This window comes from Bos taurus, chromosome 18 (assembly GCF_002263795.3).
Source record: "Bos taurus isolate L1 Dominette 01449 registration number 42190680 breed Hereford chromosome 18, ARS-UCD2.0, whole genome shotgun sequence".
NCBI classification, from domain to species: domain Eukaryota; kingdom Metazoa; phylum Chordata; class Mammalia; order Artiodactyla; family Bovidae; genus Bos; species Bos taurus.
The window spans coordinates 53,207,159-53,232,541 of NC_037345.1; the positions used below are offsets into that span (position 1 = coordinate 53,207,159).

Below are 25,383 nucleotides of genomic sequence, written 5' to 3' on the forward strand. Positions count from 1 at the left end.
CCTCAGTGCACATGTTTTTATTTCTGGATGATATAAAATAATAAACTTAAAAAACACTCTGAACCAAACACTCTAATGGCTCCCCCAAATCAATGTGACCCCTCTTCCCACCCCGATAAATAGAGACTTCTGTCAGTCCACCCACCCACCCCCATAACCCCCTTTGCTATAGACATACTCTGGGTATATATTACTCTACTCGGCAATAGACATCTCCCGAAAATAGAATTGCACCCTCACCACCTGACTCTACCTGGGCCCCATGTTCCTGGGAACCCCACCCTCCTCAGTTCAGACCACCCGCCACTGCAGCACGCTGGTGTCCTTGCCCCCCGTGGTCAGGGCCATACTGTCATCCCACAAGAAGGCCACATTTGTCACATGGCTGCTGTGTCCACCATATTTGTGGCTGAGGGCCTGTGATAGGGAAAGAAGGAAAGAAAAGGAGGTCACCTGTCTTGTTCACTGCTGTATTCCCTGTGCCCAGGCATATAGTAGGTACTCAATGAATATTTCTTGAGTTAACAGGATAAAAGAACCAAAGATTTCATAATGCAGGTGCTCAGAGCTTTAGCACGACAGACTCAGAAATTTATCAAGTTTCAAGTTAAGAAAGGCCCTTGGGATCAAGTCACTGCCCTCTTTGTATAGATGGGAAACTGAGATCCGCAAAGGGTTGCTTGGTACCTCCACCCTGCCAGCCCCCACAGGGACTCACTCGAGGCTGACAGCAGGGGTAGCTGAACAGGTGGACTTTGCCAAAGTCATCAGCTGAAGCCAGCAACTTCCCATCATGGGAGCGGGCCACAGCATTGATGTCAGTACCATCTGCTCCCTCGGACCAGATCCCTGTGGACAAGATTGGGGGTGGGTGGTGATGGTAAGATGTCAGTTGGGGCCAGGAAACCCCAAGGCAAGCAGGCCCCAGCTGCAGCCTCCCTGCCTTCCTCTCATCTAGCCTGTCTCTAGCCAGGGATGAGAGTTGGAATAATCTTTTGGAAATATGTATCTGACCCTATCTTCCATCATTCAAAACCTTCTCATGGGGAATTCCCTGGTGATCCAGTGGTTAGGACTCCATGCTGTCACTGCCAAGGGCCTGAGTTCAAGCCCTGGTTGGGGAACAAAGATTCCATAAGCCACACAACGTGGCCAAAACAAAACAAAAACCCTTCTGTGCTCCCCTCACCAGTGCTTCCCTTGAACTCTGAAATGATTTAGCCATCCTGCCTTTTTGCATTTCTCCAAATAGCAAGCTTTGTCACCTCTGCACTTTTCCACATGGCTATTGGAGACGGCAATGGCAACCCACTCCAGTACTCTTGCCTGGAAAATCCCATGGACAGAGGAGCCTGGTAGGCTGCAGTCCATGGGGTCTCGAAGAGTCGGACACGACTGAGCAACTTCACTTTCACTTTTCACTTTCATTCACTGGAGAAGGAAATGTCAACCCACTCCAGTATTCTTGCCTGGAGAATCCCAGGGACGGTGGAGCCTGGTGCGCTGCCGTCTGTGGGGTCGCACAGAGTCGGACACGACTGAAGCGACTTAGTAGTAATAGTATTATTCCCTTTGCCTAGAGACTGCTTTCCTTCTTCACCACACTGGAATGTAACTCCTCATCCTGCAGGGCCCAGTTTGGATGTCTCTTCCTCCAGGAAGTCCTCCCTGACTCCCTCCTAGACTGGGGCCAGATGTCCTCTCTGGAGTTCCTTGCCTCCACCTGATCTATTCTGGGTTGTCTGGGGACAGGTTTGTCTTGTCCACTGGATTGTGAGACCCACGATGGCAAGGCCAGGGCTGTTGTGGTCACCACTGGGTCTCGGCACTGCCCAGCTGTGCAGACAGGTGCTCAGGGAGTATGTGTTGAGTACATTAATGCCTGAATGAACTCATGACTGGGACACAGGCCGTGCAAATCTCTCTGGGCCAGGCGCCACCCCTCATTTGTTCTCATTTCGTTACAGCTCCAAGGGACCTGAGCAGTCATCTCACCCTCCTCTTTCCTCTGACACAAACATGGCTGCTCACATGGGTAAAGGAATGAGTTTCCCAGCCTGGTAATAAGAGGCCGCAAAAACCACCAGTCAGGGATATTTCTCAGAACTCCTGTCCTCAGCAAGACTCTGTCCATTCCACAACTTACCAAACACCCCAAACCCTAAGACACAAGTAGCCGTGGCCCATTCCACGTTCCTCACAGTTTCGGCAGTAGTGATCTGCTTACAGGTAGATGAATCCCCTGGGGCAGAAAACAGAGGAGAGATGTTCAGAGCATAAAGAACTAGTGACAACACACCCATTTCACAGACAGTGGACACTGAGGTCCGAGACAGGAGGTTAAGGTCCCAGGGCTTATTCTAAGTCTTCAGACTGGCTGAGGGGACTAGATCCTGGATGGTGATGCTCTACCCCAAGGCCAGAGCAAGGGTATCTGCATAGAAACCTGTACCTAACCCATCCAACCAGGGAGGGGAGGAATTGGTTAAAAGCTGGGTCCACCAAGGAGGAAACCAGAAGTCAGGAGACCAGCCCAACAGATCAGCCCCTGAATACACCAGCCAGAGGTGAGGGACTTGAATGCCCTGGCTTTTCTGCCAGAACCTGGGGAAGGCTATGCAAATCACACATGCGCTGTAGAGAGGCTGAGGGAGGCGTGCCTTTGGGTTTCAGCGAACTCACAGTACAGAATCTCGTAGTCCCCAGAGTTGGTGACAAAGCAGCTGCTGTCCTGGGCCCAATCCAGGTGGGTGATAAAACTGGAATGGCCCTGCGGGGGAGGGAAGAGGTGGGGTTAGAGCTGGAGAGGGCAGGATCCGCCCAGGATGGGGGGAAGGCTAAATACAGAGGTAGGGTGAAAACACAAGGGGTCTAGAGGAAGGATACACAAGCCTTTGGAGTGTGGGGCCAGACTACCACGGGCAGGGGCAGACCGTGATGGGCAGGGGGGCAGGGGCAGACCGTGATGGGCAGGGCTAGACAAAGAGGGCTTCGAACACAGGAGAGTTTAGAACAAGTGGGCCGAGCTAGACACAGAGGGGGCGGGCTTTGAATGCAAGGGGCTGGGCTATAACACAGAGGGTGTGTTTAGAATGTGAGGGGCGGGGCTACACGAAGGGGCGGGCTTAGAATGTGAGGGGCGGGGCTACACAAAGGGCGGGCTTAAAACACAGGAGAGGGTAAATGCGTGTGTGCCCGGCTAAGACTCCTAGACGTAATCAGGGCAGTCAGTTGAGTGTTGAAGCTGTGCTCCCTTGAGGTAGAAAACTGGTTAATCCTGCACCCCCCGAACGGGGTGGCGGCGCGGGCTGGGGGCCACGGCCCACTCACCGAGCACTTGCCCAGGCGGCTGACCTTGCGGCCGCCTTGGTCCACCGTGTACACGTACACCAAGTTGTCGTGGGAGCCCACGGCCAGGTACGCCCCGTCTGGGGGAGGGGGAGGGGGCTATGAGGAAGCACCCAGGTTCTACCCCTCCTCTCTCAGATTCAGCCCCCCCACTATCCCAGACAACTCAGTAGTCCCGAGCTCCATCCCTACCACAGTCCTGGCCCCACCCCTAGGCCAGCGCCACACAGGCTCCAACCCTTCCTCCTGCCTGTAAATCAGCTTTTCGGTTCCCGGGCCCTGCCTCTCCAGCGTCCCCAGTCGCGTTCCTTACCCGGAGAGAAGCTGACCACTGAGATCTGTTCATTCCCATCGGTATGGATGGCCACCAGGTCATGGGTCTCCGTGTCCAGCAGCAGCCATCTTTAAGGAGAAGGCGTGGTGGGGGGAGGAGGGGTGAGCTGATCTGGGAGAGAGGGGTGGCAATCTGGGGCTTTGAGGGAGGGACCGCATTAAGATGTGGGAGAAAGCGGACTCTCAAAGAAGAATGATGGGAGATCAAGTCCTGGCAACCACTTGGGACCTAATTATCGTTCTCTGTAGGCTTTGGGGCAGTAGGGAAGGAGGGGGGGATCAAGGGATAGTTCCTGGGGGGAGCACAGAAGCCCACCCCAAATGCCCGTCAGTGTTACCTGCCAGTCACTGTGCCGATGGCCAGGACAGAGCCACTGGGGTGGAAGCCGGCAGAGCGGGCAGGATCCTGAGGAGGGAGAGAAGAACCGGGGCTGGAAGCTGGGGTCCCCATCCATCTGGCCCACCTTCCCGGCCTCGGAGCCTGCCTAAGGGCTCTCACTTCCCTCTGCTGCCCTCTGGTAACCCCCTGCCGCAGACACTCAGAAAACACTCTCCTGCCCTTTAACATGTTGGCTCGAACAGAAAACATTCCTCCTCACTGTGGACTCTGGATCCTTTATCACTCCTGTTCTAAATTCCCACACTTTTATTCACCCAAGATGATCTCCTTAGGGACTTTTCTAGACATGAGATTGCTGGGATCAAGACTGTCCACGTTTCTAAGACTTTTGATACATCGTGTCAATCTGCTTGCTATAAAATTTATCAGCGTATCACCAGGTGTGTCTGAGTGCCTGTTTCCCCGCATCTTTATCTAATCTCCAGCAAAAAAATATTTAATTGGGGTGTGGGTATGGGGGGGATTTGGTTGATTTACAGGCAACAGAAGAATCAGACCTGGGTTCAAACAGTGGCTCTGATACTTCCTAGTGATGTGACATCAAATAGGTTTCTCCACCTTGGCCTTGGTTGTCTCAAATGGAGAACATAAGCACACACACTTCCCAGGACTGTTATAGGCAAGGTGTAAAGCCCTGAGAATGGTAAGCAAGATGGCCCACAGGAAGCACTCAATAAAGGTCAGCTATGATCGTAATTACACTTGTTGATGGGCAAGTGATTTTACCTTTCTGGGCCTGTTTCCAAGTGAGGATCCATCATTCCTACTGCCTTGTGGAGGTTGGGGGCGGAAGCAGTTAAAAAGATGATGTTATCTGCCAGCCTGGATGGGAGCTAGGTTTGGGGGAGATTGGATACATGGATACGTATGGCTGAGTCCCTTCACTGTTCACCTGAATCTACCACAACATTGTTAACTGGCTATACCCCAATACAAAGTTAAACATTTTAAGTTAGGGAAAAAAAAAGATGATGTGGGTAAAGTGCTAAGGCAGTTTCAAGAATGGTAGGAAGACTGCCTGAATCAGAGTAACCTAAGGGAGCTTGTTACAATCGGCAGAATCTGGGACCAAACTCAGACTTCTTGAATCAGACTTCCTGTGCTTGGAGCTCACGATTCGATTCTGTGTTTCTGACATCGCAGGTGGTTCTGATGCCCTGGCTACAGAACTGCTGTGCTGAACATGGAACCTGGCATATAGTAGGCGTTCAGTTAGCAGCCAAGGTGAGGATTATTACATATGGCCCCAGTAATTTCTAGGACACACCATCCCTGACTCCCAGAAGTTGAAAGGCCATCAGGTGTTCCAGGATCACAGGTAACCCTGGATGCCTAGAACAAAACCTCAAAAGGTGGTGTGAAGACTATGACAACTGACTTTCTACTCTCCCATACTGCACAGGCAGGGGAGCTTAGAAACTACATTGCCCAGAAGCCCATGCGGCTAGGGTCAGCTGTGATGTGTCCAACAATCAGTTACACTACCGTGGGCTCTGGAAGACACAAAGTAGAGGCCCCACTCTGCCACTTCCGCTGATCAGTTAGGTTGTGAAAACATTTGCTGTGCAGGTGAGCAGTCACTAGCCTTGAAAGGCAAGGGCACCGAGGATCTGATTTGGTCAGTGCAAATATAGCCAGAATTGAGTCACTCTAGATCTAGCAAGACAGTGCAACAGAACTTTCTACAATGATGGAGATGTTCTGTATCTGCACTTGCCAATTTGGTAGCAACTAGCCACATGTTTTGGCTCAGCAGGTAAAGAATCTGCCTGCAATGCAGGAGACACAGGAGATGCAGGTTCGATCCCTAGGTCGAGAAGATACCCTGGAGAAGGAAATGGCAACCCACTCCAGTATTCTTGGCTGAAGAATTCCATGGACAGGGGAGTTGGACACGACTGAGCAACTGAGCCTGTACACACGCATGCAGTCACATATTTGGAATGTAGTTAGTGCAAAGGAGAAACTGAACCTTTCACTCTTAAATTTAAAGTTGATTTAAGTTTGAATAGCCACATGTACTAGACAGTGTAGCTCTAGAGCCAACACTTGAGTGACCACAGCATCCTGATTTCTGGATCACAGTTATGAGGACAGCATTTTCTTGAACCCAGTGGTTCCTGACTCCCCACCTTCCTGACTATGGAAGAGGCAGCAGCTCCTCAGGCACGTCAGGTCTGGGGTGTTGTTCTAGGCTTCCTTCCAGTCAAGAATTCACTCCCCCCAGCCCTCCCAAGCGAGTTTGTAAGCACCCAATTCCCTGCATTAAATCTCCTTCTGCTGAAAGACACTGGGTGTGGTTCCTGATTGATCCCTGACACATTGAGACAGGTGGTCCTGTTAGAACGGTATATCAAGTCCCCCAGCCCCTTACCTCGATGGTCCTACTCCACAGGGGCTGGTGGGACTCCACACTCCACAGGTGCACCAGCTTATCCTGCCCGCATGTCACGAACTGTGCCCGGCTAGGGTGCGTGGCCAGGCCCCACAGCTCTTCCATGTGGCCCTGGCAGGAAGGACAGATTACAGCATGGAGACCACCGATCCAGATCTTTCCTCCGCATCCCCCACCTCTGATGCCAGAAAGAAGTGCTGGACTAGCCTCAGCAACACACTCTCCCCACAGGTGACCCAGGGACGACGCTTTGCCCAGGGTATCTGAAGGAGGCAATGATTGGGCAGATCCCTGCCCCAGTGGGGGGGCTCCAGGCAAATGTGCCCCCTCCCCTCAGACCTCTGCTTTCCAGTTTGCACAATGAGAAGCAAGAGACGTGGTGCGTAGGAGCTAGATCTTAGGAGTCAGACGGTGCCCAGAAGGCTGCGAGAAACCATGGAGGGTACTCAGCCTGGTAAGTCTGACCACATCTCACTTATTGACTACGGCAGTCACCTGCGCAGGTGACTTCTCCTTGAAGGCTTGGTTTCATCTTCTGTAAAATGGGTCCAATCACTGTATGTGTCTCGTGGCATTCTGCTTACTCAAATTGTGGATGGAAAGTGCAAATACATGGAAGATATATGAGGCTGGTACAAAGTGCTCATCAAATGAAAGTGGCTGACTATTATTAGTAATAATAACATATCCTATTAATATATTATTAAAATAATTAACTATGATAATCAACAGAACTATAATTATTGATAGCAGCATAATGATTAATGCTAAATAATACAATTCTAGTAATACACTAATCATATATAACTTGGGAATTCCCTGGTGGTCCAGTGGTTAGGACTCTGCTTTCACTGCTCAAGGGCACAGGTTCAATCCCTGGTTGGGGAATTAAGATCCCACAAGTGGCCCAGTGTGGCCAAAAGAATAAAAAAATTAAAAATATGTATAATTAATATTGTAGAACAGTGATGCTATTATTAGGGGTCTACCCCACTCCAGTACTCTTGCCTGGAAAATCCCATGGACGGAGGAGCCTGGTGGGCTGCAGTCCATGGGGTTGCTAAGAGTCGGACACGACTGAACGACTTCACTTTCACTTTTCACTTTCATGCATTGGAGAAGGAAATGGCAACCCACTCCAGTGTTCTTGCCTGGAGAATCCCAGGGACAGGGGAGCCTGGTGGGCTGCCGTCTATGGGGTCGCACAGAGTCGGACACGACTGAAGTGACTTAGCGGCAACAAGGTCCATTCTGGCCTTGGGACACCTAAGAAATCCCTCTAGCCCTTGTTTTTCTTCATCTTCTTCACACACATGTGTGTGTGTTCAGTCACTCAGTCATGTCCAGCTCTTTTTGACCCCATGGACTCTAGACTGCCAGGCTCCTCTGTCCATGGGATTTCCGAGGCAAGAATACTGGAGTGGGTTGTCATTTCCTTCTCCAGAGGATCTATCTTCCTGAACCAGGAATTGAACCCATGTCTCCTGTGATGCAGGCAGATTCTTTACTACTGGGCCACTGGGAAAGCCCCTAAGAGCCAGAAGGGGGAATCTAAACTCAGTTGCATGGATCTCAGCCACCTTGTAAGAGGGAAAATGCATGTTGGGAATGAAGGAAGGGGAAAACCACTGAATAAGGAACAATTTTTGTTTTTCTCTTTTTGGCCATGCCATGCAGCATGGGGGATCTTAGTTCCCAGACCAGGGATCGAACCTGTCCATGCCCTCTACAATGGAAGGTGAGAGTCTTAACCACTGGACCACTAGGGCAGTCCCAGCAAGGAGCAGTTTTGGCCAAGATTCTTTGAGCACTTACTCTGTGCCAGGCATCATTCAAAATGCTGTATATGAATGGACTCACGGAATCCTTATAAAACCCTGTGAGATCAGTTGTGTTACTCTCTCATTGCATAAAGGCACAGAGAAGTTACTCATTGGCCTCATATCACACAGCGAGTGAGCGACAGGGTTCTTTCACTCCCAGGCAGTCACTCCCCAGAATTCATATGCTAAGCCATCCTTCTAGACCATCACTTGGTAGGTGGGCTCTTTAAACTGGATGTGGGGTAGGGTTGTGGCCTACCAGGAGGGAGGTGTGGGCGTCTGAGCAGACTCCAGAGGACATTCCTAGAGCCCTGGAGCCCGAGACATGCAAGGTGTGTGGCAGGTGGGACAACCTGCCAGGGTACTTACAGAAACAGTACACCGCCCTGACCAGCAGGGGGCAGTATAGCTGGAGCAAGGTCCTGGGAAGCCCCTGCCGTGCAACCAGTTAACCCACTGCTGGGCCATGGGGTGTTCTGGGGCAGGAATTCTAGGGCAGGGGTGGGGTTATAGGTCACAAGCAGGTAAAAGGAAGGTAAGAGGTGTTAACTAGGCCAGAGGATAAGGAATGGGGTAGAGAGGTGAGGAGAAATGGGAGTAGTAAGAGAGAAGTGAATGGTGCAGAGGAGAGAAGAGAGGCGTGTAGAGACGGAGCGGGGCAGGTGCAGAAGAGATGCTCACCTGGACCAGCAGCGAGAAGCCGGTGTGGACAGAGCCCTGCAGGATGGAGTTGCGGGTGGTCCCCACGTACAGCGTGTCTCCCCGGCCCTCTGCCACGGTGCGCACGGGGCCGAAGTCCTCAGGGACCTGGGTGTGGGGGGAGGGGTGGGCAGATGAGTTTAGGACACATGTAGAGGTGGGGGGTGAGATGGCTGGATAGCACCAACGATTCAATGGACATGAACTTGGGTAACTCCAGGAGATAGTGACGGACAGAGAGGCCTGGCATGCTGCAGTCCATGGGGTCACAAAGAGTCGGACGCAACTTAGGGACTGAACAGCAACAACAGACGTGAGGGCAGGGTGGGGATGGGGGAGACAGGCTGGGAGAACAGGGTCTAGTGTTAGGAGCCCTGGGGGGGTGATGGGAGATCCCCTCACCCTTGTATGAGCCTCTCCCCCTCCTCACCTCCACCTCCTGCAGCTTGCTGTAGTCAGAACCCCAGAGGACAACCCGCCGATCGCGGCCCCCTCCGGACACCAGCGTCCCGTCCCGCAGGGCGCAGAGCCCAAACACGCCGCCATCGTGGGCACCCAGCACTGCCTGTGTGATTCGGTTCCCTCCTGCAGGGTGGCCAGGGGCAGGGGTCAGCATGCAGAAGCTGCCCCACACTGACCCCAGAAAACACCTCAAACTCTCACTCCCACATCCAGCCATTCACTCACCTCTTCTTCTACCTACCTTCCCATCTACCCAACCACCCTACCATCCATTAATAAGCCATCTGGAAAGATAGTGTATTCATTTACTCATTCTTCTATTCACTGAGTAGGACATCCCCTACATTCATTCACTGCCTTATTCATTCATTCCTTTGGAACAAACCATCTTTCCATCCATCTAACCTGGGTTAATCCATTCATTTACAGTTCAAACTTGATCACTACCATGGGGTTTGCAGAGGACCAGGGAAGGGAATACGTGAAGATTTCATGCAGGTGGGGATAGAGCTGAACCTTGATGGAGGCATTAGACTTGGTCAAGTAAGGATTTAACCTGTTGTATCATACCCAGGGCTTCCCAGGTGGTGCTAGAACCTTGCCTGCCAGTGCAGGAGACGTAGGATAAGTGGACTGGATCCCTGGGTTGGGAAGATTCCTTGGAGGAGGGCATGGCAACCCACTCTAGTATTCTTGCCTGGAGAATCCCATGGACAGAGGAGCCTGGCAGGCTACAGCCTATTGGGTCGCACAGAGTTGGACACGACTGAAGCGACTTAGCACGCACGCACGCACATCATACATTCCAGCAGGGTCTGAGGAAGGAAGGCACAGCCAAAGGGAGTCAGGGAGGACTGGGTTGGGGACCAAACGGTGGGGTAACACTGACCTTTGCCCCAGACATAGAGGTTCCCCCCAGAGTCTCCGGTGACCACATCGCCACCCTCCAAAAAGGTCACACACAGCACGTACTTCGGTTTCTCGTATTTCTAAGGTGGGGGAGAAGGGGATGGTGTCAGAGGGTCACTGAAGCCGGGTGGCCTCCCCGAGCTCACCCACCAGCCAGGACCACGGTCCAGGGGATGTCCTCCCTGCTTCTAGGTGCGGCCCTGTGAGGAGCATCCTTGTCTCCAGTGCACACCCGCGGAGTGTCACGTCGCCTAGAGTTTCTGACCCCACTGTCTCCCTTCTCCACCCCAGATTCCCTTCCTCCCTCCTCTCATCTTGACTTCTGTCCCAGTCTCTGTCCTCAGTTTCCCCTGCTGTCTTCCCCTCTCTGCCCCACCCCTCTCCCTCTCCTTCCCTCCCCCACAACCCCTGTCTGCCCCTAGGTCCCTTTCCCTGCCCTGCCCCACCTTCTTCTCAATATCTCCATTTCACCTCCATCTGAGTCTGGTATTCTCAGGGCCTCCTCTGTTGGGGTGGAAGACCCAACTCTCACCAAAGGTGGGCCTCTGGTTCCTGCTGTTTTTCTCTCTCTCCCGGTCACCAGGCTCCAACCTCTCTATTTATCCAGAGTATCAACAACCACAGCAACCCATTTACCCAGCATCCACTATCTGCTAGGAGCTGCTGTACTCGTCATCCCATTGAATCCTCACAACTTGAAAGAGTTGAGGAGGACCATCCCCTGGTATGAATAAGGGAACTGAGGCCCCAGCAGGCAATATCTCAGCATCCCTACACATTCCAGCCTCTTCTGGGGTGTCCCTGCCAGCCTCCCTCAGGGCCAGCCAGTCCCGGGACCCCTGGCACTCACCTCAAAGAGGCCCTGCCGCTTGCTCAGGCTGCCCCCCTCCAGGTTCCAAAAGTAAACGTGGGATTTCCCACAGGTGATGAGCACGGTGGGATCCGTGGGGTGGAAGGTAGCCACGAGCACGGCCTCATTGGAGCACTTTAAGGGGTGGAGGAGATTCAGAATGAGGACCTCAAAGCCACCAGGACCACCACATCCATCTCAGGAAGGACTGCCCTGAATACAGCCATGTGGGTTGTGTACTGCACAACTGACTTGCCTGTATCTCTCCTATACAGGCAAGCTAAAGCACAGGAAGCAGGGCCAGTCAGTGAAGCTTTATTGCCTTCTTCACCAATCTAATGGCAGACACGTGGAGAGCCTTTACTTTGCACCAAGCTCCGTGCCAAGCCCTTTACATCCATCAACTCATTTAACCCCACAGCACCCTGTGAGGTAAAGCTCATTAGTACCTCCCATTACAGATGACAAAGTGAAGCTCAGAGAGGGGAAGTCACTTGCCTAAGGACACACAGCCAGACTCCGTCTGGAATCAAGTCACTGGGAGCCCAGGCTCTCAACTACTTCTCCTTCCCCAAACCATGGGCCCTCCATTCCAGGTCTCTTGCCCCCAGCCCAGAATGAGCATGTGACCTTGGGCAAGTAGCTCTCCCCTCTGCCCTCTGCCTCAGGTTCCTCATCTGTAAAACAGGCCACCAGCCAGAGATGCAAGTCAAGGTCTATCTTAGACATCGCAGGGCAACTGAAACAGCAGCCACCTTGTACTGATCCTCCTGTTTGGCCTGGTCTGCCCACCCCATATCCCAACATCAAAGCCAAATTTTCCCTACAGGGGAGATGCTACCATAACTCCCATTTTACAGATGAGGGAACTGAAGCACCGAGAAGGCAAGCCACTTGCCTGAAGTCACACTGCTAGCAAATGGAAAAGCCAGGACTTGGAGGTGAGTCTGACTCTGGACTCATGAACACTGAGATCTGGCCACCAGAGAGGGACCCCAAGGAATGAGGATTGAAAAAAAAAAGGGGGTTACTTCACCTTGACATCCACCACCTTGGTCTCCTTGGCCCAGTCCCACACGGAGAGCACGTGATCGTTGGATTCATCTACTGCACACAGGAGGTTGCCCCCATTCTAGGAAGAGGAGAGAGGATGGGGAAGGGGCAGACAGCTCTGGGTCTACCCTCCCTCCCCGCCCCCAACACCAATACCTTGCCCACTGGCGCATTAGCCACTCAGGCCTGTTTAAAGATTTTCGAAGGCCCTGGCCCAAGGCATATGGAACACATTAAAATACACTCTCCATCCAGGGCCACACACATTTTAAAGGCTGTTTATAGTTTTCCTTTTGAAATGACTAGTCCCTAAGAAATTCATCTAATTTCCCCTCAGCTATAATTTCTCTGCAACCAGCACGCCCTCAGGAATTCTTACTAAGAACATCTAACCTGCCTCTTTATCTGTAATGACTTGTATGACTATGAAGTTAAACAACTATAAAGTTGGGACAATGTTGCTGTTTTATATCTTTAGTTAGGCATAGGTTAGTTTTGATTTTGCAGAGTTTTTCTTTCTCCCAGACGCTGGCAAAAAATTGCTTTATTTCTCCAAAGGTCTCAGAAAACCTGTAGGTAGGTGGGAGGACCAGTTGTTTTTTATTTCCTGATTCGCTGCAGCCACTGCTTTGGTGAAATGCGATAAAAATGTAAAATATGATTTTAGGAAAAAACCACCAATCACGCACTTGGATGCTGTGGGAATGTCAAATTGCTCTACAAATCCCTAAAGCCTTACTCTTTGATTTCTGTGCTTACCACCCCCATACATATCTGCCAACACCCATGTTCCGGATGGTACTAGGAGCAGGGCTGCGCTAGACACAGGGCTTTAAATGCCTACAGATAAGGATCCTTCCAGAATGAAAGGTGGTGTGAAAAACAATGCAAAAAGCATTACCTGATCTACAAAGGATCATTGAGAAGTCTGTCTGGGGGCAGACATGTTGTTTTACTGTTGTTAGTTGCTAAGCTGCGTCTGACTCTTGCGACCCCATAGACTGTAGCCTGCAGGCCCCTCGGCCCATGGGCTTTTGCAGGCAAGAATAGTGGGGCAGGTTGACCATCTCCCCCTCCAGGGGACCTTCCTGACTCAGGGATCAAACCCACGTCTACCCACATAGGCCAGCGAATTCTTTACAGTTGAGCCACCAGAGCAGGCCGGTGAGGCTGCAACTGTGGGCACCCAGCCTGGAAGGTCAGAAGGGCCGGGAGTTTGGCCGGGGGCGTGTCCAGCACCTGTGATGTCACGATGAAGGCGTGGCCTCCAACTCAAAGGGGAACAAGGGGCAGGAGAGGGCCCAGGGCCAGGCTTGCACAGGACTTACAGATTTGGAAAAGCCCACACAGCACACAGCTCTGTCAAACACCCCCAGGCCCAGCACGTGTAAGGTGGAGAGGGAAACCGAGTCCCAGATGCGCACGTGGGGCGGCAGCGGCTGCAGGAAGGAGAGAGGCCAGTTACCTGGGGGGCCTGACTCCCTCACCCCCACCCCAACCCCGCACCCACAACTCCATCCCAGCCTCCAGGTCCTGCCCCCTCCACTCTGTTACCTTCCCCTCCTTAGTGGTGCCCGCCACCTGTCCAGTGGCGATGGTGACCATATCAGGGTGGACAGCCAGGCTGAGGAGAGAAGCGCAGGTGGAGGGGACTCAGGGAGTGAGGCGGGGGGGCAGGGATGACAGCAGCCCAGAACCCCTCCAGCAGCAGCCACAGTTATGATGCCTGATTATTCATTCCACGGGTTGGTTCAATGAGTTATTTTTAATCCAACAGTCCCCAATGTTTTTGGCCCCAGAGACCAGTTTCGTGGAAGAAAATGATTCTTCAGATGGGGAAGAGGGAGATGGTTTGGGGATAATTCAAGCGCACTACAGGTGTTGTGCACTTTATTTCTATTATTATTACATCAGATCCATCTCAGATCATCAGGGATTAGATCCTGGAGGTTGGGGACCCCTGAGTTAGTCAATGAACATTGATTTAATTCTTCAGTAACAATTAGGGAACACTCTCTGGGTACCCTGGCTCAGAAGCAAGACTCAGACCTCTGGTCTCTAACTCAGGGGCCCACAGGGCTCAAGCCTGAACCACAAATGGCCAAGAGAACACACCCATCGAAAGGGTGGCTGCCACCACGGGATTCCAACACACTGTGTCTGGTGTGCCTGCTTGAAGTTTTCAAAAGAAGTGAAAAATCCAGGTATCGGAGTGAATTCACCGACATCTGAAGTACTGATAGTTAATCCACGATGTTTTTCCCCCTGAATTCTGCCTGAATTCAGGCCAAGTGAAGACCTGGCCCCCCGCCTCCCCCTTGATGCCCTGTGCGGGAGATATTTGGCATCCTCCGCCCTGGCCTCACCACTTGATGTCATCGTTGTGTCCCAGGTAATGCCGCTGCCTCTGCTCCTCCACACTGTACAGAACGGCCACGGAGGCCACGAAGTACACTATCTCCCCCGTGGGCAGCAGGTAAAGGTTGGCTCTGCAGTCTCGGCCACGGTAACCATAGCTAGAGATGCCCCGCGGCCGGTTAAGGAGTGTCTTCTGCATCGTAGCTGTTGGTTGACTCCCAGATGAAGGTCATGGGAGATAGGTTTTCCTGTTTCCACTCTTACTGTGTAGGAGGTTGAATAACAGCCCCCGCAAATATGTCTACTGTAGGACTTCCTTGGAAGTCCAGTGGTTAAGACTCTGACCTTCCGATGCAGGGGACGCGGGTTCAATCCCTGGTGAGGGAACTAACGTCCCACATGCCGCCCAGCCAAATAATGAAGGAAAAAAAAAGTGTCCACCAAAATATTACCACCTGGAAACTGAGAATGTGACCTTACTTGGAGAAGGAGTCTTTGCAGATGTAATTAAGGATCTCGAGATGAGATCATCCTGGATTATCTGGCTGGGCCGTCTAATTCCAGTAACAAATGTCCTTGTAAGAGCCAGAGAACAAAGAGACACTGACACTGGGTGGGATAAGGCAGTGTAAGACTGGAGTGATGGAAGAACCGAAAGGCTTGTTAGCAACCACCAAAAGCTAGCAGCCAGGGAAGAAGTCCCCCAGAACCTCCAGAGGGACCATGGCCCTGCTGACACCTTGATTGGGGATTTCTGGTCTCCAGAACTGTGAGATTTTTCTGTTGTTTTAAGCCACTAAGTTTGTGGGCATTTGTTAAGAGCAGCCACAGGAAAGTAATCTGTCTACTCTTCTTCCCCAGAGGGATCCTGTTAAAACCTATTATCACTAAGTCACTTTACATGTGTCCCCTGCTCAGGCTCTCTACTCAGCTCCTTAGAGAGGCCTTCTCAGCCTCTCCCAAATAGTTCTGAGATATTTAAAACTGCAAACCGGAATTCCCTGACGGGTTAGTGGTTAGGAGTCAGCACTTTTGCTTCCGGGGCCCAGGTTCAATCCCTGTTTGGGGAACTAAGATCCTACAAGTCTCGTAGCATGACCAAAAAAACGCTGCAAACTCAAGACTTCTTGGCAAGCTAGTGGTTAAGACTTCCCCTTCCAATGCAGGGGGTTCAGGTTTGATCCCTGGTCAGGGAGCTAAGATCCCACATGCCTGAGGTCCAAATAACCAAAATATAAAACAAAAGTAATATTGTAACAAATTCAATAAAGACTTAAAAAAAAAAATGGTCCACGTCAAAAAAAAAAAAAAAACTTAAAAAATAAAGAAAACCTATGCACCTCAATGCCCCCATCCGCCTTCCCTATTAATTTTCCTGCAGTACATTCATCAGCATCCCACATGTTCCATTTGTGTTCTTGTTTTTGCCACATCCCACGGCAATTCCCCAACCAGGGATGTAACTTGCGCCCCTTGCATTAGAAGCACAGAGTCTTAACCAGTGGACCACCAGGGAAGTCCATCTGTTTGAATTATTCTGTCTCCCCAACTAGAGTGCCTGCTCCAGGAGGGCATGGCCTCTGTCTTTTCTGTTTACTGATGTACCCCCTGTGCCCAGATGAGGTCCTGGTACACAGTGGACATATGAGTTCAATATTTGTTGAAGGAGTGTGACCCCTCTTCTGTTCAGAACTTTCTGTGGCTCCCCTGTTCCCCTAAGAGAAAGTCCAAGCTCCTCTTGCTGGCCTCGTTTGCCCTCCCCTAGTCTCAGCTTCTGCCCTCTGACACTGGATTTCCCCAAAACACCACAATCATGACCATCACCCGGGTCTTGGCACTAACTGTTCCCTTTGCCTACTACATGCTACCTGCCACCTTTCTCAGCTGTCACATCCTCAGAGCAGGCCTCAGTCTCACTTCATCTGCTGGACTCATCCTACTCATCTGATCAATGTGGTAACTGCACCCAGTCCTTGATGAGACTGTCAACTGCACGGCAGCCAAAACTGGGCTGTTTTGTTCTCTTCTGTAACTCCTCCTCCAGGAAGCCTTCCCTGATGCCCAGGCTGGGTCGGCTGCCCTCTCTGGGTTCCCCCATCTAAGTTGTCCGCTCTAAGTTGTCATTTTCATGGATTCTGTCCCCACACTGGATTATAAGCCCAGGAATGCAGGTTGTACTAATTTGGGGACTGCTGGACTCCAGTCCTTAGTCCCAGAATGTTTGCGAAACATCTGAATGGATGTCAATATGCCTATCCCGACCCCATAGAAACTGCTTCACCCTGCAGCCATTTTAGGGCTGGGGAATGAGGCCCACATGGACTTTTGTTGTCTCAGCTGCTTTTCTCCTGATGCTCACTTATCAAGCCAAGCCTGGCATGACAGCATGGTATTCTTCAATTCCTGTGAATATTTCCAGCTGCCTTAAAGAGGTTCCAGGCTCCAACTATTCCTGCCTCTTCCAGAGAAAACAGCAAGGCCAAGAGAGGACAGGGAGTGGATCCCCAGGATACTAACCCCAAACCTCAGTTTGTGTTTTGGAAAAAGCTTAGGGCTCAGAGTCAGAGTTCTGGCCTCAGTTCTGCTCTGACTCCCTAGGACAGGGCTGGGACCCCTCTCGTGGCCTCAGTTTTCTCATCTGGAAAGTAAGGGTAATCATTCCCAATCTGCAGGCCTTAGAGGGCTCTTGTAGAACACTGGCTGTAAAAATATATTCTGAACCCTACAAAAGAGAAGGATCATATTATTCGATGTATTTATATTGAAAGAACTGAACAGTGCCTGCTGCTGCTGCTAAGTCACTTCAGTGGTGTTCGACTGTGCGACCCCATAGATGGCAGTCCGCTAGGCTCCCCCGTCCCTGGGATTCTCCAGGCAAGAACATTGGAGTGGGTTGCCATTTCCTTCTCCAATGCGTGAAAGTGAAGTCGCGCAGTCGTGTCCAACTCTTCTCGACCCCATGGACTGCAGCCTACCAGGCTTCTCCATCCATGGGATTTTCCAGGCAAGAGTACTAGAGTGGGGTGCCATTGCCTTCTTCGAACAGTGCCTAGCATACAATAAGCGCTCAATAGGGACTTCCCTGGCAGTCAAGTGGTTAAGACTCCACATGTCCAATGCAGGGAATGTGTGTTCAATCCCTGGTCAGGGAACGAAGATCCCACGTGCCATGTGGCATGGTCAGTACGTGCTCAACAGTGATTAGTCATTATTTTGATCAATCTCTGTTTATCTGGCACATATTATAAGCACATTGTTTCACAGTCTTATGAATCCGAGATCATGACACCCACTTTTCAGAGGAGGCTAATCAGGCACAGAATGGCAAGGTGATTCATCCAGGGTCACAAAGCCAGCCAGAGGCTGGGCTGGCATTTCACCCTATTTCTGCCAGGCTCCAAAGACAGAGTTCTTAACCAATGCCAACTTCTTTCATTTCTCACATTCACCAAACTCACTCTGGCCACAGAGCCCTTGGACCTGCCGTGCCTTCTGTTCTTCCTATGAAAGTGAAGTGAAACTGTTACTCACTTAGTTGTGTCTGACTCTGTGACCCCATGGACTACAGCCCACACGGCTCCTCTGTCCATGGAATTCTCCAGGCAAGAATACTTGAGTGGGTAACCATTCCTGGGGATCTTCCCGACCCAGGGATCAAACTCAGGTCTCCTGCGCTGCAGGCAGATTCTTTACCATCTGAGCCACCAGAGATGGCTGGCCCCTAAATGTTCAATTCTCAGCTCAAATGCCCCCTCCTCAGAGAAACCCAGTTACTCCTCTTACTTGAGCTTAGGTTACTGTATGACCAGCATTTATTACTTAGCTGAAATTATCTTATTTGTTGACTCACTGGCCTCAGTCTCCCCCACTTTAGAAGGGAGCTCAGGGAACCTAGCCTGTGTGTAGAAGAGAATCTGATAGATGGAGGGCACTCAGCAAATGTTTGCTGCTCTAATGAATCATAAAAGTCACGTGAGCTAATCTGCCTCCCTCTGCTCCCTGCAGACTCCAAGCTCTTCCTGATCCCTTAAGTCACAGATGCCTGAGAAGTCCCACTTTCGGTACAAAGACCCTCCCTCTAGCTGCAGTCCCACGGAAGGGCTTCCCTTCCGGATTGGGGAGGTGGGGGGTGGGGGGAGCGGGAGGAAGGGATTAAAGTAAAAGGATACACCCAGTCCAACTTGAATCGGTGCGAAGGCAGCTCAGAGCGTGTGTCCAGGCTGTAGGTGGGGACCAGCTCCTCCGGGATCAGCATGGGTACAGGGCGGCCCCTCAGGAACATTTTCACCGAGCCCTCCTCTGCTAGGATGCATATCCCCAGAGGTCAGGTGCTGACACCAGTCCGCAACCCCGTAACCTCTCCCCTTCTGACTTCACTTTTTATTTTTTTTTCACTTTTTAAATGTTTTTTAAGTAAAAAAGGGAAGGGGTGTGGGGTGGGGATGAGGTCAAAGAGGTTTCCTGACCTCCAGCATTGGCCTCTCACCCCAGCGAGGCCCTCCCATTCTCCCTACTTACCCATGCTGAAGATAACTTCTTTGGTTTTGCTGTCAGGAAAGGATAAAGAAGGAGGGGAAAAAAAGAAAGAAAAGAAAGCCCTAATTAGCAGGCAAGTCAGAAAATGGAAGAAACCACTTCCCCCACCCCACGGCTCTCCCGAGGTCTTTGGTAAGTAATGGGGCGGGGGGGGGGGGGGGGGTTGGGGGCGAGTAAGGAGCTGAGCGCTGCCTCTCTGCAGGCCGTGTGCTTTGCTCGGTTGATCTTGCAGAGCCTAAGACACAGGCCCAGAGAGGCAGTGATCGCCGAAGATCACACAGCACGAAGTGGCAGGGACGCGATCCTGGAAGCGGGGAGTCACAAGGTACCCCTCCCTCCTAAGTCAGCACAGTTCTCCCAACGCTCTCCACCCCCAGTCCCACAGCGCCCCAAACTTCTAACTGAAAGGGAAGAGGTGAGGGTTTAAGGGAAGGGGCGTGTCTCTACACTCCTTTTTGCTGACGGAAAGAGGTGATGCCCGCGGGTCTGGGTCCCCGGAGAAAGGGGAGACCTGGGTCCTGCTAGTGCAAGAAGGAGTGGGGTATGTGCAAGAGGGTCTCACCCAGGTCCAAAGCTACTCATGGCGGCGGCTGGCGGCGCTTCGGGGCCGGGGGTGGAGCCGGGCCCAGCTCCGCCGCTTCCGGCCCTGGGAGGCGCCCGCGCCGCCGCGCCCTGCCCCGCCCTCCACGGAAGACCCCGCAGCCGGAGGTTCGTGTTCCGGGGCTGTGAGGTCCTGACACCAGGCTCTTTTGTCGGGGGAGGGAGAGTGTTTTTTGAGAACACAGACTAGAGGACGTGTCTGCCTGAGTTCCAACCCAAGCTCTGCCAGTTCCCAGTGTTGTGAACAATTTGCCAAACCTCTGCCTCGGTTTCTTCACTTTTCACTTGGGGATAATAAACCTCTCAGGCGATTGTGAGGCTTCAGTTGGTTAATTCATGTAAAGTGCCTTGTGTAGTACCTGGCACATAGCTCTGTGTACGTGTTTGCTATTATTTCAGTGGGGTGAAATGTGTGGGTTTTTGACTCCGGTCCAGCCTTAGTCCACCCCACCCCCCAGCCTTGACCTCGCCCGCCGCATGGGACTCCACACGCAGGTTTTTTCACCGCCCAGACATTCAGTCTGGCCCGGCCTCTGGGAACTTGACCTCGCCCAACATTCTGATAGTCTCACCTCTCCTGAACCTATCCCTGAGTCGACAGCTCCCCATGGAAACTCCTATCGTCTTCAGGTCTGGTCAAGCAAGCAGACCAAGATAACATTCACCCTCAGTCCCTGCAGACCTACTGGGGTCTGTCCACGTCCACCTATGACCACAGTTCAATTCAGTCGCACAGTCGTTTCCGACTCTTTGCGACCCGTGGGCTGCAGCACGCCAGGCTTCCCTGTCCATCACAATTCCCGGAGCTTGCTCAAACTTATGTTCATTGAGTCAGTGATGCCATCTAACCATCTCATCTGTCGTCCCCTTCTCCTCCTATGACCACACCTAACCTTCAAATTCAAACCGCGCCCATTTCCACCTGGCAGCGCCCAGGCTCCCCTCCTCCCAGTTTCTTGCACCGGACACTACTGCACATGATCTCAGCCCGTTGCCCTCACCCCAGGTTCTGATTCTGCCCAGTTTACCCTCTGGCCAAGCCCTCAAATTCCTTTCACGCCGGTTCCTCTGACTACCCCATTTCCTGCAGAAACTCCTCTTAGAGCCCTGACCTGGCTGCCTCCCCGAGACTAAATGCGGACTCTGCCTTTACCTTAGTAGCCACGCCCACAATCCTGGATCCTCCCTAACTTCTACTCGGGCTCTTCCGAGAGACTCTGACCATCCACGCCTCCTACGCGCTAGTCCAGCCTCTAAAGCTTTGACCACGCCCCTCAATGTTGGCTCCGCCTTCTCGTGCCTTTCACTATTACCACTCTGTCTCAAGATTGGTCCCTCCGATCCTCCTGCACCGTTTCCGCTTTCTGAACTAGATGATCATGCTTTAGGTTACTACCTCGTGGCCTGGGGCATCACCCTAATCTCCCCATCGTTTTCCAAGCCTAACTGAGGTTTTGGTCCCACCCTTTGCGGTACGACCCCGCTTTGGACACTTACCCTTCCTTTTTGGCGCTGCAGTTGCTGCTAGAGGATGTGGTGCGGCTGCGGGGATCCTCGCGGCGCACCGAGGCGAGGCGCTCTGGTGACAAGTAGCGCCGGGCACTGCTAATAGAGAGCACACAGTTAGGGTCAGAACCTGCGAAGCCAGCAGGCGAGTGCCGGAGGCGGGCGAGAACTTTACAGGACATTCCCCTGCTGATGTTCAGACACCCGAGTCCATCCCTTTTCATATAAACAGCCTCCGAGGTCTTGGAAGAGGCTGGGGATCCCGACTTCCGCGCCTCACCTGCGCCCAGAGGTCGCCTCCTTTTTGGGGGAGGATGGAGACGTGGCATAGCCGCCCACGCGCCGCGGAGGTCCCGAGCCATTGAGGGGCGTCCTGGTGGGAAGACCTTTCAGGAGCTGACACACTAGATAGATGGAGTTAGAGGACAGAAGAGGATGAGTTTGAAGTACAGGCCCCAGCCCCTACCACCTCACCCCTCTAGTCTAGTGAAGATACCGGAGGCAGTGGTGCCTAGGCGAGGAGGAGCCCGGCCCTTGGGGGTGCCCCGCGCGCGCAGCGCTGCGCCTTGCTCTTCGCATGCCCGCAGGCGACGCAGCGCGTCAGCCAGCGCCGCCTTTAAGACCGCCAGCTCATCTTCTTGCAGCTGAAGCCGCTGCTCCAGCGCCGACACGCGGTCGTCCACCTCCATCCCGCTCGTGCCCGACAAATTGTCATCTGGAAGGCAAGAGATCGCTGGCTGCGAGGGCCACCCAGGAGCTCCAACGCCCAAGGGGAAGTGTCCCTCCCACCTGCCCGGGGCTAAGTCCCGGGCCAGCCACGCCCCTTCATCTCCCGCGACCTGGGGCTGGAACGCCTGGATGTGGGCCAAGAAGAGGGGAAGGAAATCCCCACGGCTCTCAACCCTTGCCCGCACACTCCTCTCTGCCTCAGCGCCCTGGAGGCGTGACCTTAGGGAAGTCCCTTCCTCGCTAACCTTCTAAGAAAGAGTCTACAAATCAAGAGCCTCTCGACTCTGGTTTTAAGATTCTATGACTAAGATGCTAAATACCTATAAGTGATATCAACATCTTAAGGATGACATCAACTTTTTCCGAACGACACCAACATTCTAGAATTGATCCCCAATATCCTCTGACGAATACCGAGATTTTTTATCGCGGGTACTAACATTCCCTGTCTGTTTCTAAGACTTTCCAAGCCAAAAAGGTCTGTGCCTGGTCCCTCTCTGCTTTCTCTCGTCACCGAGGGGTTCGACCCCAGAGCCTACTGCAAGGACAGGCTTTCTGCGGCCCCTGGCGGCAAGTTTGGGAGTTGCAGGCAGCTCCTCGAAGACCCGAGATTCGCGCAAGGGATCTGACACCCAAACTAACTTCCCCGACCCAAGCGTCTCTCCTCTGATCCTCTTTTAAAATGTAGCTTCTTCACTCCCATGCCCCTGACTCGGCTCTCCCTCTCTTCTCTAGATGCAGCCAAATAATTCCTCCTGCATCTCCCGCGGTCCTCATTTTCCCAAAGTGGGAGGGGCAGAGTACCAAAGTGGTCCCCCCTCCCCCTTTCGTCCCAGACCACTCATACCCAGACTCATTGCTGGCAAGAACCAAGGAGGCCCTGGCTCCCAGTTCGGTGGAAGTCAAGGTGGTAGCCTTAACAGGAACGGGGCTTGGAAGTAGCACCTGCTATCCCCCGTCCATAGGATGCCCCGCCCGTCCGCTGGGCTCCGCAGTGCAGCCATCGGTCCCTCCCCTCCCTCCCCCACCCCTTGCGGCCCAATCGCTTGCCTGGCCTCGCCTGCCCTGCCCCCCACCCAGCGCCACTCTGGTCGGGTGCCTGGACCTGCATTGGAAGGTGGGGGTTAGGTCTGAGGGAGAGAGCTGTCAGGACTCGGAACTCATAAGAAAGGGAATCTCAGGGGCCTGTTGGCATTGCGTTTTGCAAAAGAGGAAACTAAAAACGGAGGATGGGGGAGAGTACAGAGATCACCGAAGGTCAAACAGCCAATAGAGGAGGTGTAGGAGGGCCTGATCACCTCCTTGTGCCAAGACCCCTCTTACTTACCATTAATAATACTACCCCCAAAAATGAGATTTGTCATAGAGAGCTTACACGTGCAAAACACTTAGCATCTCACCTGGCTCTGGTATGTGCTCAATAAATCCAGAATATAATTAAATGTTATTATGGTACCCACACTGGAGGAGGGCATGGCAACCCACTCCAGTATTCTTGCTGGGAAAATCCCATGGACAGAGGAGCCTGGTGGGCTATGGTCCACGGGGTCGCAAAGAGTTGGACATGACTGAAGTGACTGAGTACATGGTACCCAATGTCCCAGCAACTTTAGTAGCTCTAGTATTGTACCCATTTTAGGAGGCAAGGAGATAGATGGGGATTGAAGCCCAGAGAGATGAAGTTACTTGTACACAGACACACAACCTTTCAGCCCCGGAACAGGTATTTGACCCAGGCTTAGGCACCCTGTCAGCCTGCCTCTCAGAGGGGCTGAGAAGGACAAAAATGAGCATTCTGGTCCCTGACACTGGGGTGTATGCCCAGAGGTAAGCCTCCAAAAGGGAGTTCCTTCTCAGGGCCTCAGAGTGAAGTGGAGGAACTGTTACCTTGCCCCTGCAACCCCCATCCAGGGAGCCAGCTTATTCTGAGGCCTTGACCTACCCACCCACCCCTCACCTACCATGACTCAAGTCCTCTGTCCCCTCCTGCCGGTTCATCCCCCACCTTCAGCTCTTTTGCCAAGAGGCCAGCCCCCATTTCCCACTTCTCCCCTCTGCCTCCAGCTCCCCTCATCTGGGTCTGACACCCACAGTGGCCTTTCTTTTTCATACCCATTTGTCTAGGGAGAAGGGATGAATCCTAATGGGCGGGAGGGGTGGGGCCTGAGGACTTGGGGGGTAGAGTGGAGGCAAAGTCCTCTGGTCATCCTGCCTGGTCCCACACCCAGCCCACAAGCCAACACCCAATTCCACTCTCCCTCAATCGGTCCCTCTGCTGAGGAGAAGGGAGAGGGTCCCGGAGGATTGAGAGGGGATGGAGAGAGCAGAGTTCCACACCTCCAGGCCTTCCCTCCTTCAACCCCAAGATCCTAAAGGCTCTGCTCTCTTCTCTCGGTTCAGCCACCTGGGGAAAAAGGGGAGGGTCGAAGAAGGTAGGGGACTGGGATCAGGGCTTTGGGGATCAGGCACCTTGCTCTGGGGTCAGGGTCCTGCTAGGGGAGAAAGAAGAATCTTCAGCTAGGGGCGAGGATGGGGACTTGGAAGGAGGTTGGGGTAGAAGGAGATAGGTCCTGCCCTGGGCGGGGCCAGGGTCGGAACTGAGGAGGGGTCTCACCGTTGCAATATTGAAGCAGCGAGGACGTGTCGTAGAGGCCGCAGAAGGCCGGGCCGCGCTCCGCCATCGCCCCGCCACATCCACCGCCGGCCCCCCCGGTCCCAGCTCGGGCCCGGTCTCCCCCCCCCAGGCCCTGCCTCCCGTTGCCATAGCAACGCCCTTCGTTCCAGCATCCCCGGCTCGGCCCGCCCGGCATCAGGCGGCCGACGCCGGGCCTGGCACCGGGGTCATCCCCCAGGATGCCCAGAAAGGGGGAGGGGGTCGGGACACCCCCTGCCAGGCCCCCCAACACAATCCTCGGGCCGGGATTGGTTGAGCCGAGATCCCTCTCGGTACTGTCTGGTACCGCCCACAACAGGCGCATATTCTCTCTAGACCCCCTCCTCGCCTGTTCAGGACCAATGAGAGCCTGTCGCGCAGGCCCCCTCCACCAATAGGGATGCAAAAGGATTGGAAGGGGCAGGGCCTTCTCTGCTTTTCAGCCCGAAGCATAGCCCCCGGCTTTTAGAGAAAGGTAGGGTAGAAGAAGACACTCCCACATCCCCCAGATCTTCCTAATCTTTTCCTGGGTTTTCGAGAAGCCTCCTTGCAAGACCAAATCCTGGAGCCTCAAATCCGCCCAGATACCCACAAGCTCCGCCCTGGAACTCTTATTCTAGCTCATTTCTTCGAGCTCTTGTTTATTCTATCTACACCAGCCCTCAAGGCTCTTAGCTCCACCCACCCCCCCCAACCCCGTGGGGGGAGCTAAAGTTCTATTCCCGCCCC

At 53.0% G+C, this 25,383-nt stretch overlaps 1 protein-coding gene, 1 long non-coding RNA gene and 1 other non-coding gene across 8 annotated transcripts; 1 reads left to right on the forward strand and 2 right to left on the reverse strand.

Annotated features, from left to right (window-relative positions):
* Window position 1: 1 nt before the first annotated feature.
* Window positions 2-24,811, reverse strand: EML2 (EMAP like 2). 6 transcript variants are annotated; one of them, XM_024979154.2, is made up of 22 exons: window positions 24,616-24,811; window positions 21,769-21,987; window positions 21,553-21,676; window positions 21,264-21,368; window positions 19,149-19,177; window positions 18,800-18,932; window positions 14,639-14,788; window positions 13,827-13,896; window positions 13,601-13,711; window positions 12,256-12,351; window positions 11,220-11,354; window positions 10,350-10,449; window positions 9,429-9,583; window positions 8,981-9,106; window positions 6,456-6,587; window positions 4,020-4,087; window positions 3,662-3,750; window positions 3,331-3,428; window positions 2,683-2,770; window positions 2,147-2,242; window positions 719-849; window positions 2-417 (listed from the first exon to the last, which is right to left on the reverse strand). In XM_024979154.2, exons 1-22 carry the CDS (start codon window positions 24,809-24,811, stop codon window positions 292-294), a joined length of 2,577 nt encoding a protein of 858 aa, XP_024834922.1. In that variant the 3' UTR covers window positions 2-291. The 6 variants fall into 6 exon arrangements, 5 of the variants coding, with proteins under 5 accessions (XP_024834922.1, XP_003587322.2, XP_010813463.1 ...); XM_003587274.6 differs by having other exon boundaries at window positions 18,800-18,929; window positions 21,264-21,371; XM_010815161.3 differs by having other exon boundaries at window positions 21,264-21,371.
* Window positions 17,478-19,732, forward strand: LOC132342712 (uncharacterized). Its single transcript, XR_009491193.1, has 3 exons — window positions 17,478-18,691; window positions 19,185-19,298; window positions 19,369-19,732. It is a non-coding gene; the product is annotated as an uncharacterized lncRNA (long non-coding RNA).
* MIR330 (microRNA mir-330) lies at window positions 19,345-19,438 on the reverse strand. Its single transcript, NR_031211.1, has one exon. It is a non-coding gene; the product is annotated as a microRNA mir-330 (primary transcript).
* Window positions 24,812-25,383: the final 572 nt, after the last annotated feature.

What these genes read in the sequence shown, in the direction of transcription:
- EML2 (XM_010815161.3), bottom strand. Translation starts at nt 24,811, where the DNA reads ATGCCGGGCGGGCCGAGCCGGGGATGCTGGAACGAAGGGCGTTGCTAT. An exon ending in GAGGCGACCTCTGGGCGCAG is followed by an intron (nt 21,372 to 21,552) that starts GTGAGGCGCGGA and finishes GCTCTCTATTAG; the next exon opens with CAGTGCCCGGCGCTACTTGT. An exon ending in TGCAGCGCCAAAAAGGAAGG is followed by an intron (nt 19,178 to 21,263) that starts GTAAGTGTCCAA and finishes CTTTCCTGACAG; the next exon opens with CAAAACCAAAGAAGTTATCT.